This window comes from Crotalus tigris, unplaced genomic scaffold (assembly GCF_016545835.1).
Source record: "Crotalus tigris isolate CLP2741 ecotype Arizona unplaced genomic scaffold, ASM1654583v1 scf7180000024340.7048381, whole genome shotgun sequence".
Taxonomy (NCBI): domain Eukaryota; kingdom Metazoa; phylum Chordata; class Lepidosauria; order Squamata; family Viperidae; genus Crotalus; species Crotalus tigris.
The window spans coordinates 3,486,223-3,504,143 of record NW_024100510.1 but is presented as its reverse complement, the minus strand read 5'-3'; the positions used below and the strand labels follow the sequence as shown (position 1 = coordinate 3,504,143).

Below are 17,921 nucleotides of genomic sequence, written 5' to 3'. Positions count from 1 at the left end.
AACCAAAAGCTTCCCTTATTCAAACTTCTTAGAATTTTCTTATTTCCCTCTTCATGCCAAAATATGATATTCTGATTACCAATCTTATCTATCTAGTAATAATAATATTTCTATTTCTAGCAATCTATTCTTAACCATATTCAAACATCTAATTGATAATATAATATCCCCTCTAATAGGTCAAAGCTTCTGTTTTCTTCAGTCTTACTCTAGCTTTCTTCCTTTGCCAACTAATTTTCCAAGTCAGTGCATTTGGATCATCAAATAATTCTTCCTCTATTTTTGTGCATATTATTTGGAGCAAAAGAAACAATTTAGTTAAAGTATTTTTGGAAGAGATAGCTCATTAATATTCATTAAACAGCCTCCCTCCTTCTCCAATCCCCCACAATTCTGGTAACAGCTCTATCTTCCGTTCCATCAGCTTTCCTTCCTTATCCTTCAGTATACTCTGAAATCTTGGTTGATAAAATGTCTTTTCCATTTCCAATATTATCGTTATGTCTTCTAATTCTTCGTTTGTCTGAGTCTGGCTGTTAGTTTTTTCCTTTGGTCCTCTATCTTTAGTTTCTCTAGCTTTCTCTAGTTTTCCTCCTATTTTCTGGGTTGCTAGTTCCTTCTCTGTGGTTATTTTCTGGGTTTGTATATTTAAATTAGAAAATTGTTCTTTTATCTCCTTTGTGTTATTTTTAATCTCATCACGAACTAAGGCAATTGTTTCTTGTATTAATTTCAACATGGAGAGAATTTCTTTCTGTGATTCATCAGTATTTTCTTGGTGGTATGTCAAACTGAGGCTTCTGGAGACAGACGTTAAGGATGTTTTTTTTTACCATTTAGTGCTAAATATGGAACATATTTTATTTTTTGTAAATAGCCTTTATAGAAATCTGTTTGAAAACTTAGAAAGTTTCAGTTAATTATTATTGGAGCTCCAGATTATCCAACCAATTTATCAATCCTTTCTTAAACCTCCCCTAAGCAAATATAAGTGAAATTCAGTTTTTTCTGTCCAATGAGAAATATATCTTTTCTGTCCAGGGAGAAGAAAGAACCATTAAAAGTTGCTTATCAGTCAAGATTTAAAATCCAAAATGTTCCATCATATCAAGCAACAGTGTATATTTCTTCTATAGGAAAATAGTTCCACATACAGTTCTGAAAGTCAGTATTTGTATTTGTAGTTCAGACAGGCCAATTTTAGAATAATTTATCATCTCTGCCACACAGATAAGCAGCCCCCAAGCCTTTTCTTTCTCACCTACAATCTTCAAAAGTAAAAGCTTTCAAGGCCATCCAGAGTCTTATCTAAATCTGGGCTTTGAGCCAGGTTTCTTTTAGGCATAATAAATTGTAGTACTGTAAATTCACCACTAGTTGTCATTGATGCCATTTTACAGGTTTTTTTAAAAATCAAAAAATTATATTGCAGACTTATCAAGTCTCTCTTTTTTTAAAAAAGGTCTTAAAAGCACTTTTAATCCTCAAATTTTCAAGCCATATACATACATACATACATACATACATACATACATATATATTCCAACTTAGTCCTGTAGTTTTCTCCATTTTATACAAGTAATTAAATCACTGCTTTTTTTTCCTGAGGGAATGGGGCAGAAATTCCCCTTCCCTCTCTCATTGGGGGGAATGCTTTGGGCAGTTTTTCAGGAAGAGGTCTTAAGCTCATAAAGAGAGGATCAGGTCTCACCCAGTTTCATCCACGTTGCTGTAATGTTGCTTATTGACTTCCATTATCAGCAGCTTAGGACTGGCTATGCAACTGTAGCCAGTCTTTCCCCCACCGGTTTGGAGGGTTTCCTTGGATCAAATGGGAGGGCTGCCATCCCCCACAATCAACAAGGGTCCCCTCCTTGCTTGTCGCCTCTACAGGGTGACTTTTGACCCTTTTCAGGGTCCCACAGCAGGGTGAAATCAAATGCAAACGACGGAGCCTCATCTTCCTGCTGCAACATCAAAACCGGAAGCCTGCTCCCTTCAAATTTTCAAAGTGGTAGCAGTATAGCAGAAGCAATATGTGAGGGAATTTCAGAAACTATTTTAGAGGAGAACCATGGTTTTTTGTGATGGGGGGTTGGAGGCTCTTCCAATTTACAACCAGAAGCAACATCTCTACTTGTACCTTGTTTATAATTTCTGCCACAACCATAGCATTTGAAGATCACAGAGATCCAGATCTTCTTTTAAGCAAGACTCAAGGAGAAGATTTTGGCCCAACACTAAAAAGACAATACTGTAGTTTAACCTTTCTGGGTTTCTATTGCTGAAGAGACTTACTCTCAAATATCTCAGCATGGCACTCTCAGATATGCTCAGAATTAGAAGTCCTTTTTCAGATATTATGGCCCCCAATAACAAAGAGCTTTCTAGCTTAACATTAGCACTTTAAATTGGATCCAGAAATTAAATGGAAAATAATGTACCAACAGTACAATATAATCATAACACTCATTAAAGCCAGTTTTCCAGCTGTCACATTTTGTACTTGGAAGTTTCTGAACTGCCCCTCACACTGCAGTAATCAAAATGAACGGTTTTTAGGACATCAGTCACTAAGATCATCAATATAAACTATAACAGTAGTGGCGAACCTATGGCACAGGTGCCAGAGGTGGCACTTACAGCCCTCTCTGTGGGCACGCGCGCTGTCGCCCCAGTCCTAGGCCTTCAGCTGGGTTTTATAAAACCTTTTTGCTTTAGGCTTCCAACGCTGTGTGCAAAAAAAAAAAAAAAAAAAGGGTTCAATCAATCAATTTCAACTTCTCGCGGGAAAAAAAAATCTTGCATAGTTGGAATTGATTGATTGAACTTTTTAGTCCCACCCAGTCTGCCGTTACCACCACAGCCATGCCCAGCCAGTGGGCCACGCCCAGCCAATGGGCCACACCCACCCGGCACCTGACGATGCATAAGTAGGTTTTGGGTTGCAATTTGGGCACTTGGTCTCAAAAAGATTCGCCATCACTGAACTGTAACAATAGCTTCAGCTGGTAAAAGTTGCTCCTTGCTATAGAGTAAACTAATGAAGCTAATGACAACTATAAAGCTTTGCAAGGGTCTATAGATCCAAATTTACCATCTCTAAAGCTGGATCTATAGTTAGAAGCCTGATACCTGGGGGGAAGTGTTGTTTGTTTGATTTCAAGTTGGATATCACTTATCCGTAATAAAAGTCAGGTCTTCATATTATATGTCACAAATAATAACTGGAACATACCTGGTGATCCTAGCAAGCCTTTAGTACCTGGCAAACCATCTAATCCAGGAAGTCCTCTGGTCCCATGCACACCTTCCAAAAGTACAGCAAAATCAGTATTATTTACAAATTTAAGTAACATATAATACAGAATTCTTTGAAAATTTTTGCTGAGTTTCAAAATGATAAAAATTTTTAAGCCAGGCTAATGTTACAACCGCTATGCTATTGTAACACCATTGGTAACAGAAGTTGGAGCACACACTACTGAGCCAAATGCAGAAAAATGCAAGAAAAAGCTAGTTGCATAAATTTAATTTTGTATATGGGTGAAGCCTGACAAGGAGACTCACAGGCAGATAATTATTGCAAGTACTAAAAAAAGCCCTTAACGGCAAAGAAAAGCAGTTACAGCAAACTGTAAGATACAGCAGACCCAGATTCAACTCTTATATCTCTTTCTCCTGCCCATGTATCATAATGGACTGAGAGTCACTGGTATCTCAGTAGAAGGAATGTTTGACACCTCTGCCAAGGTGATGCCTCTATTACTAGACTTCAGGTTCTTTGCTTCTGACTTTTCCTGTTCTGGTCCTTACAAAGCTGTTCTGCCAATGGAATGGATTCTTAAAACCTAGCCCATCCTTTCATAGACTTCCCAAAATAATTCCACAGGGTTGACAGAATTTCTTAAATGGATATGAAACACAAAAAGAGAGAAATTGCTACTGAATGTAGCCCATAACATATTAGTAGCAACTCTATTGACAGAATTTAATTTACCTTTTCTTCCTGGAGAGCCAATGTTTCCAACACTTCCTTTGTCACCAGAAGATCCAGGTTTCCCTGGATCTCCAGGTGCACCTTGTTCCCCAATCTGCCCTGGGAATCCTACAGAACAAATAAATATATATACATTAAAGTATTAGTGTATTTCTCCAATAATGGTAAAACAAATCAATTTTCGCAAGAATCCATTGTTTATTATTTTAACACTGAAAACCGATATAATGGGAAATAGGCTATGCCACATTTGTTAGGTTTAGCTTATGTAACTGAGCCTGCAAGGTGCTCTTGATTATAATTGAAAAGAATTGATAATAGATATTGATAATAATAGAGCAAAACAACATCTAGGACTAAGCAAGGCTTCTGTTAAATTTCAAGCCATATATGCTATATTATATGGGGCAACCAGACAAGGCTGGCACTCTCTAAAAATCTGATTATACATTATTCTCTGGATTTGGATCTCTTGCTTTATTTTAATTTAATTTTCTTGTTTGGACAAGAACTTTTTAGATCTTTTATCAAATGGATTGTGATTTTATTGAAAAGAATAAATAAGAAAATAAGCTTGATGAGACAAAACCTAGGATTTTTCATCAGCAAACCAATGTTTTAATTTCTCACAATAAATATTACTTTTGGGGGGATACATCTCATATGTTATATATAATATTAATTACAACATTTCTTAGTATTTTGGTTGGAATAAAAAGCCTTAAAGAAATAATATTTGCATCAGTTTCCTGAGAAATTCCAATACTTTGGAAATTCTTCATAATCATTAAGAAATAGAATAGAATAGAATAGAATAATAACTTTATTGTCACTTTGAATGTACACCAATCGTCATACATTAAAATGAAATTTCGTTGCATACAGCTCTCAAAAGGTCACCACCTACGATATACAGTATACTACATAAATATGACAAAAATAAATAAATACAGAATTATGCATATACCCACATATATCATATGATGCAGAGAAACAACAGTCTAGTAATTTGAGTTATGTATACATGTGCATAGCAAGAAAAACAAATCTTGCAAGTTTACCAGACAGATGGCATAGGGAACAAAGTGGATGGCTTTTTTTAAAGAGCTGGTTTTGTACAAAATTTATTGTATTATGCCACTTATTACTTTATATTAATATGTAGCCAGATGATCTATTGGCATAAATTTATTGGGTTTCAAACATTGTTCTTTTAACTGTTGACTTTTTAACTTAACTTCCTTAATCTTTTAACGTGAGCATGATGAGTTTTCTTGGATTCACTGCATTCTTGGAGACATTTTTGGTAATCAGGGAATTGTGCAATGTTTCTTGGCAGGCTTTGCACTGATCCGTTCCAGATGCCCCTTAAGCTACTGAACTGTCTTTTTCCCCCGTAATAGCTACTTTAAGAAATATCCCAGCCTACACAGGAACATACTGTAGCTTTTGAGCATTCCTCAAAGAAGGACACTCCTTTGCTTTCATTGTTTTCTATCTGAATCTTTACTAGGCTAGAGGTCTTCAAATGCTTCTCAGTGACCTCCAGCTTTTTCCACATGCAAATGATTTTCTAGCCCAGGACTTTTCAACCTTTTCACTGATTGTACCACTTTTAGGATATGGCAATATTCGAGTACCACCAGTCGCCTAGCAAGGTGTCAAAAACTTGATCAAAAAAAAAAAGGAACAAAGTGATAAAGTACAAGTAGTCATTTACTTACAACAGTGTGCTTAGTGACTGTTCGAAGTTACAACGGCACTGAAAAAAGTGACTTGTGGCCATTTTTCACACTTATGACCATTGCAGCATCCTCATGGTCTTGTGATTTACATTCGGATGCTTGGCAACTGATTCATATTTATGATGGACACATTGTCCCAGGGTCATGTGATCACCTTTTGCAACCTTCTGACAAACAAAGTCAGTGGGGAAGCCAGATTCACTTAACAACCATGTTGCTAATTTAACAACTACAGTGATTCACTTAACAAATGTGGCAAGAAAAGTCATAAAACGGGGCAAAACTCATTTAACAAATTTCTCACCCCCTCCTCCTTTTATATCTTCTCCTCTCCCCCTCCTTCTTTTATATCCTCTCTTCTCTTCCCCCTTCTTTTATATCTTTTCTTCTCTCCCCCTTCTTTTATATCCTTTCTCTCCCCTCCTTTTATATCGTCTCTTCTCTCTCCTCCTTCTTTTATATCTTCTCTTCTCTCCCCCTTCTTTTATATCCTTTCACTCTGCTCCTTTCCTATCATCTCTTCTCTCCTCTCCTTCTTTCATATATCTCTTCTCTACCCCTTCTTTTATATCTTCTCTTCTCTACCCCTTCTTTTTTGTCTTTTCTCTCCCCTCCTTTTATCTCTTCTCTACTCCTTCTTTTATATCTTTTCTCACCCATCCTTCTTTTATATCTTCTCTTTTCTCCCCCCTTTTTTATATCTTCTCTTCTCTACCTCTTCTTTTATATTCTTTCTCTCCCCTTCTTTTATATCTTCTCTTCTCTTCCCTTTTTATATCCTTTCTCTTTGCTCCTTTTCTATCACCTCTTCTCTCCCCTTTTTATATCTTCTCTCCCTCCTTCTTTTATATCCTCTCTTCTCTCCACCCCTTCTTGTATATCCCTTTTCTCCTCTCCTTTTATATCCTTTCTGTTGAGTCCTCAGCAAAAGGCAATAACTTCAGGAGTCATTTGGTAGTTCTCAGGAGCCTCTTTATTGATGTTCAGCAGCTCTGTTACAACGCCGAGGCACACAAGCCTCTCTCCTCCTGTTAAAGACAATCCCCGGGCCAAACGGCAACATTTGGCGTGCTTTGCACTTCACGCATGTGCACGAGTGCTGGCGCCAGCCAGTCTGGTCCCGGGCAGCTTGCAACTGCCCGGGACTGTTGCAACGTCCCGAGCCTGCCTTTGCAGACTCAGGACACAACACCCCTTCCCCCCAGCTAAAATTACAACCACATGAATAGTTACACGCGACCTCAACACGAGTGTGGGATCCACACTAGCTCCATGGTACCAAGCTGTAATGTTTTGGGCTTCATTTCCCATTGTTCCTTATTCCAACCTTTCACAGGAACACCCTCTTACTGTTTCTGCTTTGCCAGCAGAGTTACAAAATCTTCAAGATATTTAGGAGATCTTTTAGCTCTTTGTGACCTCCGAATTCCCTGGCAACCTCCAAGCACATCTTGTCCAGGGGGTGCTATGTGTTCGCCCCCTTCCTTTGACCTTGGTGGTCCCCATGGACCGTGCCCCATTGCCTGGCCCACTTACTTGCCCCTGCTGCCTCTTCTGCAGTAACTGCTGCCTCTTCTGCAGTAACCTCTCTCAAGGCATCTTGGAATGATAAGTCTTCTTTGGCAAAAAGTCTCTGCTGCAAGTCTCTATGTCTCAGTCCACATACAAATCTGTCTCTCAGCCTTTCTTCTAAGTCTTTAAACTCGCAAGGCTTAGCTGCTCTTCTCAATGCAGCAATGTACTCTTTAGCTGACTCGCCAGCCCGTTGATCCCTCTGTTCAAAAGTATGGCGCCAAGCGATGACAGACAACTTGGGCTGGAAATGTTCCTTTAGCAATTTCTTTAAGTCTGTGTAGGTAACAGATTCTAGAGGTGCAGGTGCTGCTAGATTTTCAGTGATCTCAAATGCATCTTGACCACAAACACACAGTAGGGTGACGGCTTTTAAGCCATCTTCTCTCACTTGATTGACTTTGAGATAATTTTCTACTCTGGCCACATAAGACTCCCATCTTTCGGGATGCGTAACATCGAACTCGGAAAGTCTTCCTATCTTTGCCATCTTCAGTAGTACAGGAAGGGTCTATCAGCCAGCTTACCGCCAACGTTTGCTGTATTGGCAGGCAGTTGCTGAATTTAACGCCGTTTCCTGCTGCTTCAGGACTCCAGGGTAAGCTTACAATTGTTTGAAGTAATTGCAAGGCATCCCACCTTCGTCGCCAGTGTTGAGTCCTCAGCGAAAGGCAATAACTTCAGGAGTCATTTGGTAGTTCTCAGGAGCCTCTTTATTGATGTTCAGCAGCTCTGTTACAACGCCGAGGCACACAAGCCTCTCTCCTCCTCTTAAAGACAATCCCCGGGCCAAACGGCAACATTTGGCGCGCTTTGCACTTCACGCATGCATGTGAGTGCTGGCGCCAGCCAGTCTGGTCCCGGGCAGCTTGCAACTGCCCGGGACTGTTGCAACGTCCCGAGCCTGCCTTTGCAGGCTCAGGACACAACACTTTCTCTCCCTTCCTTCTTTTATATCCTCTTCTCTCTCCTTCTTTTATATCCTCTCTTCTCTCCCCCTTTATTTTATATCCTTTCTCTCCCCTCCTTCTTTTATATCTGCTCTCCTCCTCCTTCTTTTATATCGTTTCTTCTCTCCTCCCTTCTTTTATATCCTTTCTCTCTGCTCCTTTTATATCATCTCTTCTCTCCCCTTCTTTTATATCTTGTCTTCTCTCCCTTCTTTTATATGCTTTCTCAACCCTACTTCTTTTATCTCTTCTCTTCTCTCCCCTTTCTTTTATATCCTTTCTCTCTCCTCCTTCTTTTATATCTTCTCTTCTCTCTCCCTTCTTTTATATCCTTTCTCTCCCTTCCTTTTATATCATCTCTTCTTTCCCCTTCTATCTTCTCTTCTCTCACCCTTCTTTTGTATCTTCTGTTCTCTCCCCTCCTTCTTTTATATCTTCTGTTCTCTCCCCTCCTTCTTTTATATCCTCTCTTCTCTCTTCCCCTTATTTTATATCCTTTCTCTCCCCTCCTCCTTTTATATCATCTCCTCTCCCCCGGTTTCTCTTCAGTGCACTTCCAGCTGACTGCTCTCCTCAAGGCTGTGCTTTCTTTCCCCCTTGTCTTTTTTTCTCTCCCTCTCCTGCCAAAACCTGCTCTTTTTATTGCCTTTCCTCTCTCTCCCTCTCCTCCTTTTCTCTTCTGTGTGCATTGGAAGCACCAATCAGCTGGAGCAGCAGGACCCAGGCAACACCTCGTGCAGCTCCATTTGAATCTTCGCCTGAAGACTGCGTGGGGCTGCCTGCCACACCCAAGGCTGCCGCCAATCAGCTGGAGCTGTGCGTGCAGATCCTGGGCTCTCAGCAAAACCCAGGCAACACCTCACACAGCTCCAGTTGACTTTCTCACAAGCCTGTGCGGTGCTGCCGCTGCTTCTCCTCATCCACTTTTACACATTTTTTTTACACTTTTTTTTACAGTGCTATTCAACCCAACATACGCATACCACCTTCCAGGTGCCGACATACCACCAGTGGTATGTGTACCACTGGTTAAAAAGCCCTGTTCTAGCCTATCTCCGTGAGGCTAGGGGGTTCCAGTTGTCTTGGAAAGCCAAGCTAAGTAACACCACAAGTCAAGTGATTTGGCTCCTAGTCCAGAAACAATAGTTTCAAAATGCCTTGATTCAACTGAAAGCAGGATGAACACCCACACTCAACTTTTGTAGTATTCCCCTGCCCTTCCTCCAGAAGCTGATGCCTTGAAGTGCCCTTGCTTCTCTGCTTCACCTTTCTTCTGCCAAATGGAGATAGAGATAGTCTGGATGTTGGGGTTTTTTTACCCCTCTCTTACTGGGAAGCTAAAATGGTGAAGTGATTTGCAAGGGTGGAGGGCCAGCTGCTTTCTGTTTCTGATATTTCCCTATTTACGGACTGGGAAGACCAATAGCCAGGGCAAGATGGGATCATTGCTGGATGATTATGGCAATGGAGAGAAAGCTGGCAGGTCCTCTGAGCAGTTTTAGTATACAAGCAAATATATACAAACAGTAATTCAGGCAATAGATAATTCAATGGACTAGATACTCTAGATGACATTATCTGATTAAAAAAAATATCATGTGGAATTCCTGATGGACAGAATAACTTTCTATATATGGATTTATCTGGTAACAACCGTGGATTTAAGGAGCCATGGTGGTGCAGTGATTAGAATGCAGTATTGCAGACTGAGTCTGCCCACAGCCAAGAGTTCAATCCTAATGGGGCTCAAGTCTTCCATCCTTACAAGGTCAGTAAAACGAGGACCCAGGTTGTTGGGGGCAATATCCTGATTCTGTAAACAGCTCAGAGATGGTTGTAAAGCACTGTGGAGCGGCATATAAGTCTAAGTGCTATTGCTGTTGCTATTGCTATTGCTACCTGGTAACAATCATGACATATGGAATATTGTGGCTTGGAATATAAAAATAAATGGTATAAATGAATGTATTCACGAAGGTGAAAGTGCAGGTTTGAATGACAGACTAAAATGTTTCCCAGGTAGTATGAATTAGTATTAGCTGGACTGTTGTGGGTATGTATAAAAGTAGAAATTCATAGCTTGTTTTTATAGTTGCATTTTATGCTGCAATGAACAGTGAGAAATGAAAGAAACTGGGATAAATTTTCAGAAAAAACTTGTGCAACATTGTAAAAGAATGTGATCTAAGCAAGTAGTTCTTTTATTAGGTAACATGGACAGATAGGTGGGAATGAAACAAGAGAATACAGAAAACTGATGGGTCCATTCAGAACCCCATTGGTGAGCATCTATTTACAAAAGATCTGTTTTGAATATGTGGTATACACGTAAGTCCTTGTATATAATGGTGGAAAAATTATTATAAATCTAAAAACATGATTGTAAGTTTGAGAAAATTGGTGAAGGGTATAATAGTGCTAAAAGGTTCTGAAAGTGATAGAATCATGAATGAATATGGTTTGAATAAAAGAGTTAGAAGCAGTAGTTTGGTGAGGTCCAAAGATAATGAAGACAAAGATAATGAATAATGATAATGAATGAGGATCAAATTACAAAATAATTATATTATAGAAGATGAAACATCAACAGGAAAGGGAATTTTAAAAAAAAATCCTGGACTTGATGAGATCTTAAAAAAACATGAAAGAAAAGACAATTTGAAGAACACAAGGCAATGTGATTATGGATGTGGGGAAAACAAGGGTGGTAAGCAAGTAAAGAAACAATGGAGAGGGAGACTGAATACTTTTAGTTTAAACCAGTTGTAACTATTTCCCCTTTTTCTTATCTCATGCTTTGAGGCTGTTTGTCTTTTCTGCACTAAGCATAAAATGTTTTATTGTAAAGGGAATAGCATGGTGGGTATGTTTGCAACTTTTCAGTGTCTAAGTATCACATTGTCTACTCATACTATTTACCCTGTTTGCTATAAACATTGCTCTTTGTGAATATCTAAAAATATAAAAACTTCACCTCTTTGTCCTATTAACCCCTGGGAGCCTTGAGGGCCTTCCATGCCTTCCACACCAGGATATCCTTGACCCCCAGCTTCACCCTTCTTTCCTTTGTTTCCTTTCAATCCTGTAAAATAGAAAAAAATAATACTTTTTTTGCATAGTGTTATTTCTGACACACTGGACCACACGAAGTCTCCATTTGATGCTATTTCATAAATATTTCAGATTTGTAGTATGGATTCCTAAAAGGGTCAACAAGAGGAGAAGAGTGGTATTTTTCAAACATTAAGAATCATATTGTGAACATAGTTACATAAAATAAATGTGGCCAACCTGATGTCTACAGGCTAAGTGTGGCCTTAAGGAAATGGCTATCAATTAAGGCTGGCTGGAACTTTTTGGGATAGGATGATATGAGTCAGTGAGCCAAACTGGGATGAATCCCCAGGGTAGAGTCTGCACCAGAGGCTATAGGGCTAATTTGTTTCAGTAGGCTTTTAGTTGCCCAAAAGCTTAAACTGTAGGTAAACATAAAGAAAATACAGGAAGCCCAATTAGGAAACCCAACTTCTCAGCTGGGGCAGAAAGGCAATGCAGCATAGGTCTAAATCCTTAGAAAGGAACCTATACCTAAACCACTGATAAACTGCCCAAGTCATGGCAATTGGCAGTCCACTGGCCTCTGCTTGATACTAGCCTAAGTTCAACCTATAACACAATGCTGATCAACATGCTAGCCATTTATATGTTAATAGTATTTTTACTTATATCATGAAAAATCTTGTGGTTGCTTTATAAAACAAATTCTGCACACCCATGCAATAGATAATAATCAGGTCATTTATTTATTTTATTTATGAGACTTATATACCGCTTTAAGTGCAAGCACTCTCTAAGCGGTGTACACCAGTAAACAATGTATATATATATTTACATTGCCCCCAACAATCTGGGTCCTCATTTTACCTACCCCGAAAGGATGGAAGGCTGAGTCAACCTTGAGCCGGTGAGATTTGAACCGCTGACCTGCTGAACACAGTCAACTAAAGTGGCCTGCAGTACTGCACTCTAACTGTTGTGCCACCTCGGCTCATTGCAATAAATGTTGTAATTCTCATTCTTTCCTCATGTATAATTTCTTTGTATGTTTTCCTACAATTTTTTATCTACTTGATACTTGAGATCCATGTAGAGCAAACTAACAAGGGACTAAAGCAACTATGGAACAAAGGTTCTTTTTTTTTTGCTGTTGTCACTCTTTCTGTCTAGAAAATTGTAAATTTTCATCATTTTAGTTCCTAGACATTCCAAAATGTGTTATCTTCAGGTTCCCAGGCTAGATTCCTGAGAAATTAATGGATATATTTACTCTCCCTTCTAAGTACTTTCCAGGCCTGATACTGTCATCTGCTGAGACTTTTATTGAGAAGCATGTGCATGCTCTAAAGGAGCTCAGGGAGAGACAACAGGGATCTCTCCAGATCAGGGGTTCTCAACTGTGGCAACTTTAAGACTTGTGGACTTCAACTCCCAGAATTCCTCAGCCAGCTTTGCTGGCTGAGGAATTCTGGGAATTGAAGTCCACAAGTCTTAAAGTTGCCAAGGTTGAGAACCCCTGCTCCAGATGCTTTAAACTAGAGTTCTTATGATTAAATCCCCACAATCAATTCCATAGCCCCATTAGAAATTATAGGCATTACAAAGCAAAACAACTTAGAAGGCTACACATCTGCCACATTTAAACTTATTACTGTGGATTTAATTTAATTTGGTGATATTTTTTTTTGGGGTAAAAAATTTTATTTTCAACTTTACAATACATAACAATCTTACAAATACTTCAGATAAAAAATAAAACAAATTGATACACACCACATTCGGTCTTGCCCGAATTTGGTGATATTGATGATGTATATTTTTGACAGGATAGCCAGCTTATTTATTTAATTCTCTTACTGAATAAAATCCATAACTGGTTGGGTTCACTCAACATGGCAAGCCGAAACCAGATCAAAAGACAGACATATAAGATCTTATTGTGAGCAGTGAACTCAAACAATGCATACCATCATTATGTTATTTCAAAACTGTTTAAGGTAGGGAGAGCCTTTAGATCGTGGCTTCTGGAATTCTTTCCAACTAGCAGGAATGACAGGAGGTGTCTATATTTTCTTCTGTATAACAAAGTAAAATGTTGTATCTGTGTAAATGTTTCTGCCCTTGCCCTGTTTTGTATCTCTGATTGTAGCTCCTGATTGCATTGGAAAGCAAGGGCAGCAGACCACATATGCTCCACTCTGGGCCACATGGCCAGGAGAAAGGAAAGAAGGGAATGAGCCAGTCAGCAATGTTCCAAGATGTTGTCCAGCTGCCTCTCCCACAGGGGTTCTCTTTGGCAATGGTTTTTGTTAAGTCCTTCCAACAATGGCGAATGATGAAAACACATCTTGCATGGAACAACTCTTTATTTCGTTTTCAGCTAAAACACCAACAACGAGCAAAGGCATGCAGGCCTCTTTTTATATGACCAGATCCCCGGACACAATGGCAACAACCAGGGCGCTTTTGCGCCTTGCGCATGCGCGCAAGGCTGACGCCACTCAGTCTGGTCCCGGGCAGCTTCTGGAATGCCCGGGACCATCGCAACGTCCCGAGCCTGCTTGTGAAGGCTCAGGACACAACAGTTTTCTCTACATATCCAAGCCAGTCAATTTTCAAACCCAATCTTTCCTTTGCTAGCCTCTCCTTTCCACACCAAATTTGGTTCTGCTCTGTTCAGTTGTGGACAGAGAAAGTCTTGATTCCCTTTTACATAATTTATTTCCAACATTCTATTTAGTTACAAAGAAGAACAAAAGTCTAGTAAGAATGTTGAGTCACACTGGAGCTTAATTATAAGTGTGGTCTGTGTGGAGGGAGAGAAAGATAGAACAAGCGAGCTGCATTCTGAGTAGTCTGAACGTTGCAATCTTAGTTTTCCATCTGGAAATGGGAATCATTATCATGGTTTCATGATAAAGATCCTGAATAAGTTAAAGATGACAAACTTACAAAGCACTGGACAATTTAGGAATTAGTCTATCTTAATTAAATAGAACATTCAGTCATCTTCTGTAATGATATTGAAATGCATCAATATCACTTAGTAATTCCTAAGTGCATACAACTGTTAATAAATCTATTTTCTAGTTAGCTATTTCATCTGATAATGAATTATTCTATGTTATAAATGCACTCATGTACCCATTACATATGCATAAATACCTGGTGGTCCAGCAATTCCAGGGATTCCTTTAGAACCTTTACTTCCTGGCAAATTTATAGTATCTCCTCTGTCACCTATGAAGCAAGAGATATGTTTAATTTTACCAGTATCCATTATTTGAATATATTTTAATGTTAAAACATGCCAGGGAATTTCTTACTGTACACATACTGATCTAGAGAGACATTCTACAAGATTTTTTTCCCCAACAGATGGAGACACTTTGACTCTTTGATTGGCAAAGGTCATCTGATTTCCCAGACTGGACTGAGAAATACAGGAACATATTTTTGGAAAGAAATTATGCCAATATTCTGAAATTCCAGCATGATTGATCACAGGGTAAAAAATTAAGGAATCCCTTCCTCTTAGCTATTCCCTCCCATGTGTCCCAAGCAGATATTACATGATGATAAAAACTCTCTCAATCTTTTCTTATTCTTTATAGAACTTAAAACTAAGAAAAATAAAATTCAAGTTATAGACCGTGTCCTGCAGGAACATTCCTGCAGGGCACTCTGGTAATAATCTGCATCTGCCAATGGATGGGAACTTTTAACACTATGTATAAATGGACATCTAAGTTATGATGAGAGTTGGACACCCCCTCCCCAGCCCAACTAAGAAATAATCTATGAACACCCCAACTAAACTGGGTCAACAGCAGCCTGAGGCTAAAACAGCAAACACTTGACACACACAATGAGGAACCAACTAGCAGCATTCAGGACACAACAATAAAAGTAATTAACACCTTTTAGGCAAGAAAAAGGAACTAACAATAGTCACAAACCAGCAAATCAAGAAAGACAAATTTTAACTCACCAATTAGAAATGGTAAGTTTGTTACCAATCAGAAATGACAAGTTTGGAAACCACAAAAGGGTATAAAAACCCCTGTTTAAAGATCACTCTGTCTAGCTAGCCGGGGACTCGAGCTGAATTGTCACTCAACGCTGATCCTCGAAATTAAACCTCTTTCTGGTAGCTGGCTTCATGATCTATTTCTTCTGCGCCGCACTGTCAAGGGGAATCCCGTCTGGAAGGACCGAACAGGGGAGTTCCTCCCAACAATCTGGCGACCCAGATGGGACTTCCAGCTCACCCAGCCACCGGACCGGGCCCGGAAGAGTCATCACCCAGCCGGCAGCGGACACTTTGATCCGTGGGGAAGCCTCCTCGGACCCTACCCGGTCGGCATCGGGTAGTAAAGGGAGTTTTTGAGTCTTACGCTCGAACAGCTACCAGGAAAGAGGGTAAGTGCCACCAAATTTAAATCTATTAGGTTAAAGGGTCTGGGGGAACGAAAGGAAGAATGCATGAGTGTGTGTGTGAGGCATCATCCTCTTAGAATCAGCTGGAGCTCGCTCCCTCCGTGTGCCCTCTAGCCGCACCCCAACCTGCTGCTAGCTCCAGTGGAGCCGTGACCGGTGGAATTCGGGAAAGCAAAGGGGGGGCATCGGAGCGTGAGACCTTCTGGTGAGAGAGGAGGACCGAGCGGGCAGAGAAAGAGAACCCTATTCTGGGCAAGCCAGGACCCCTTCTGCCAGTAAATATTAAAGCAGTAGCCCCGAGCGGAGGTGGCCGCTCACCTCCGAGAATCTGTATTAGGAGAAAGAAGTCTCGCAAGGAGACTTCGACTGTATTAGGGGAAAGAAGTCTCGCAAGGAGACTTCGACTGTATTAGGAGAAAGAAGTCTCGCAAGGAGACTTCGACTGTATTAGGGAAAGAAGTCTCGCAAGGAGACTTCGACTGTATTGGGAAAGAAGTCTCGCAAGGAGACTTCGACTGTATTAGGAGAAAGAAGTCTCGCAAGGAGACTTCGACTGTATTGGGAAAGAAGTCTCGCAAGGAGACTTCGACTGTTAGTACCCTTTAACATTGAAAGGAAAACCCCGTTATAAAAGAATGGGGAGTTCCAATTCAAGGGCTGAAGTGGGTTTAAAACCCCGTTATAAAAGGTTGGGGAGTTCCAATTCAAGGGCCGAAGTGGGTTTCCCAGTTGAGAGCTTGCTCGAAGCCTGGGACAGGAATCAGCTTCCTGTCCAGGCTGGAATGAAGAAGAAGCGATTAGAGGAATTATGTAGGAAATGGGCTTTGCTTAAAGATGACCGCGGGAGACAAATTTGGCCTGAAGGTGGCACCCTAGAAATCAGAACACTAAAAGAACTTAGGTCAAGGATAGAGCCAACCCAACTACCATACTGGTATTGCTGGGCCGAACTGTCTAGACAGAGGAACCCGACCCAAGTCAACTTGGACCCCCAGCCTCCCTTAGATAACCCTGAACTGACCTTCATGGCCCCCTTGTTGAACAGGCCCATACCCGGGCAACCGAGGGGCCAGACAGGACACATTTTAACCCACACCCCTTTCTCCCCGTCCGATTTGGTTGTTTGGAAAAAGGATACTGCCACCTTTCGTGCGGATCCTCAAACCGTTATAGAGACCATAAAGTCTATTGTAGACACTCACAATTGGATTTTGCTGCTTCTGGTCTTTCCTAGCCGCAGAAAGGATCTGTGTAATTGGCAGAACCTGGAAAGCATGGGGGTTGGCCAGAGCACAGAACCTTTTGTTAGGGAAAACGGAGAGAATGTGTGAAAATGAAATGGAATGAGTCAATGAAAGAATTGGATTTGGGCAACTAGCTGGTAAGGCCCTGTAAGCAATGCAAAGTTAGGAAAGAAGTCTCGCAAGGAGACTTCGATTGTGTTAGGAAAGAAATCTCACAAGGAGACTTCGACTGTTTGGAAAGAAGTCTCACAAGGAGACTTCGACTGTATTAGGAAAGAAGTCTCACAAGGAGACTTCGACTGTGTAGTGTATGAAAGAAAAATAGACTTTGCTTAGGGCTTTGCTGGGAAACCAATTTGGCTAAATAAAGGTACTTAAAAGGGAAAATAAGAAATAGTGATTCTCTCTCTCTCTCTCTCTCTCTCTTCTCTATGCAACCACGTGGTATGTTTAAAATGTGTGCCTTCCCTAACTTGAGTTATCTGAAATTTATGGTGGGAATGACTAGGATGTGTAAAACTAAGACTTCTGTTCTCTTGTCTTTGTGTATATATGTTTGTCAAAGTCTGCGTGAGAGGTAAATGTGACTATTAACTGTTTCAAATCCAAAGGAAAAAGAATTTTAAATTCTGCTAGAAATTATGCTTAAAAATAAGCCACAAAAAGGAAATACCTCACTCTGTCTGGCCAACAAACAGAGTGAAGAAAAAAAAATGTGTTTGTTTGTTTGTTTTCCTCTTTCTCTCTGTGTACTCTCAAGAACAACCTTAAGTTACCAGGAGGGATTGTTTTAAGTTTATCTGTTGGAAAAGTTTCACTTGCATTCACTGTATGTGTTTTATCTATCCTTTTCCTGAAAAATTTGTGTCTATCTACAAGAGCCTTTTGAAACTCAAGTCTGCTTGTGTGGGGA

General features: G+C 40.1%; 1 protein-coding gene across 1 annotated transcript in view; it reads right to left on the bottom strand.

The window, feature by feature from the left end:
* COL4A2 (collagen type IV alpha 2 chain) overlaps nt 1–17,921 on the bottom strand; it is a 229,927-nt gene that overhangs the window by 20,952 nt on the left and 191,054 nt on the right. Inside the window, exons 36-39 of the mRNA XM_039326369.1 lie at nt 14,490–14,564; nt 11,242–11,349; nt 4,001–4,108; nt 3,239–3,310 (exon numbers count right to left, since the gene is read on the bottom strand). Of these exons, the coding sequence (XP_039182303.1) occupies nt 3,239–3,310; nt 4,001–4,108; nt 11,242–11,349; nt 14,490–14,564 (363 nt within the window). The remainder of the gene's footprint in view (nt 1–3,238; nt 3,311–4,000; nt 4,109–11,241; nt 11,350–14,489; nt 14,565–17,921) is intronic.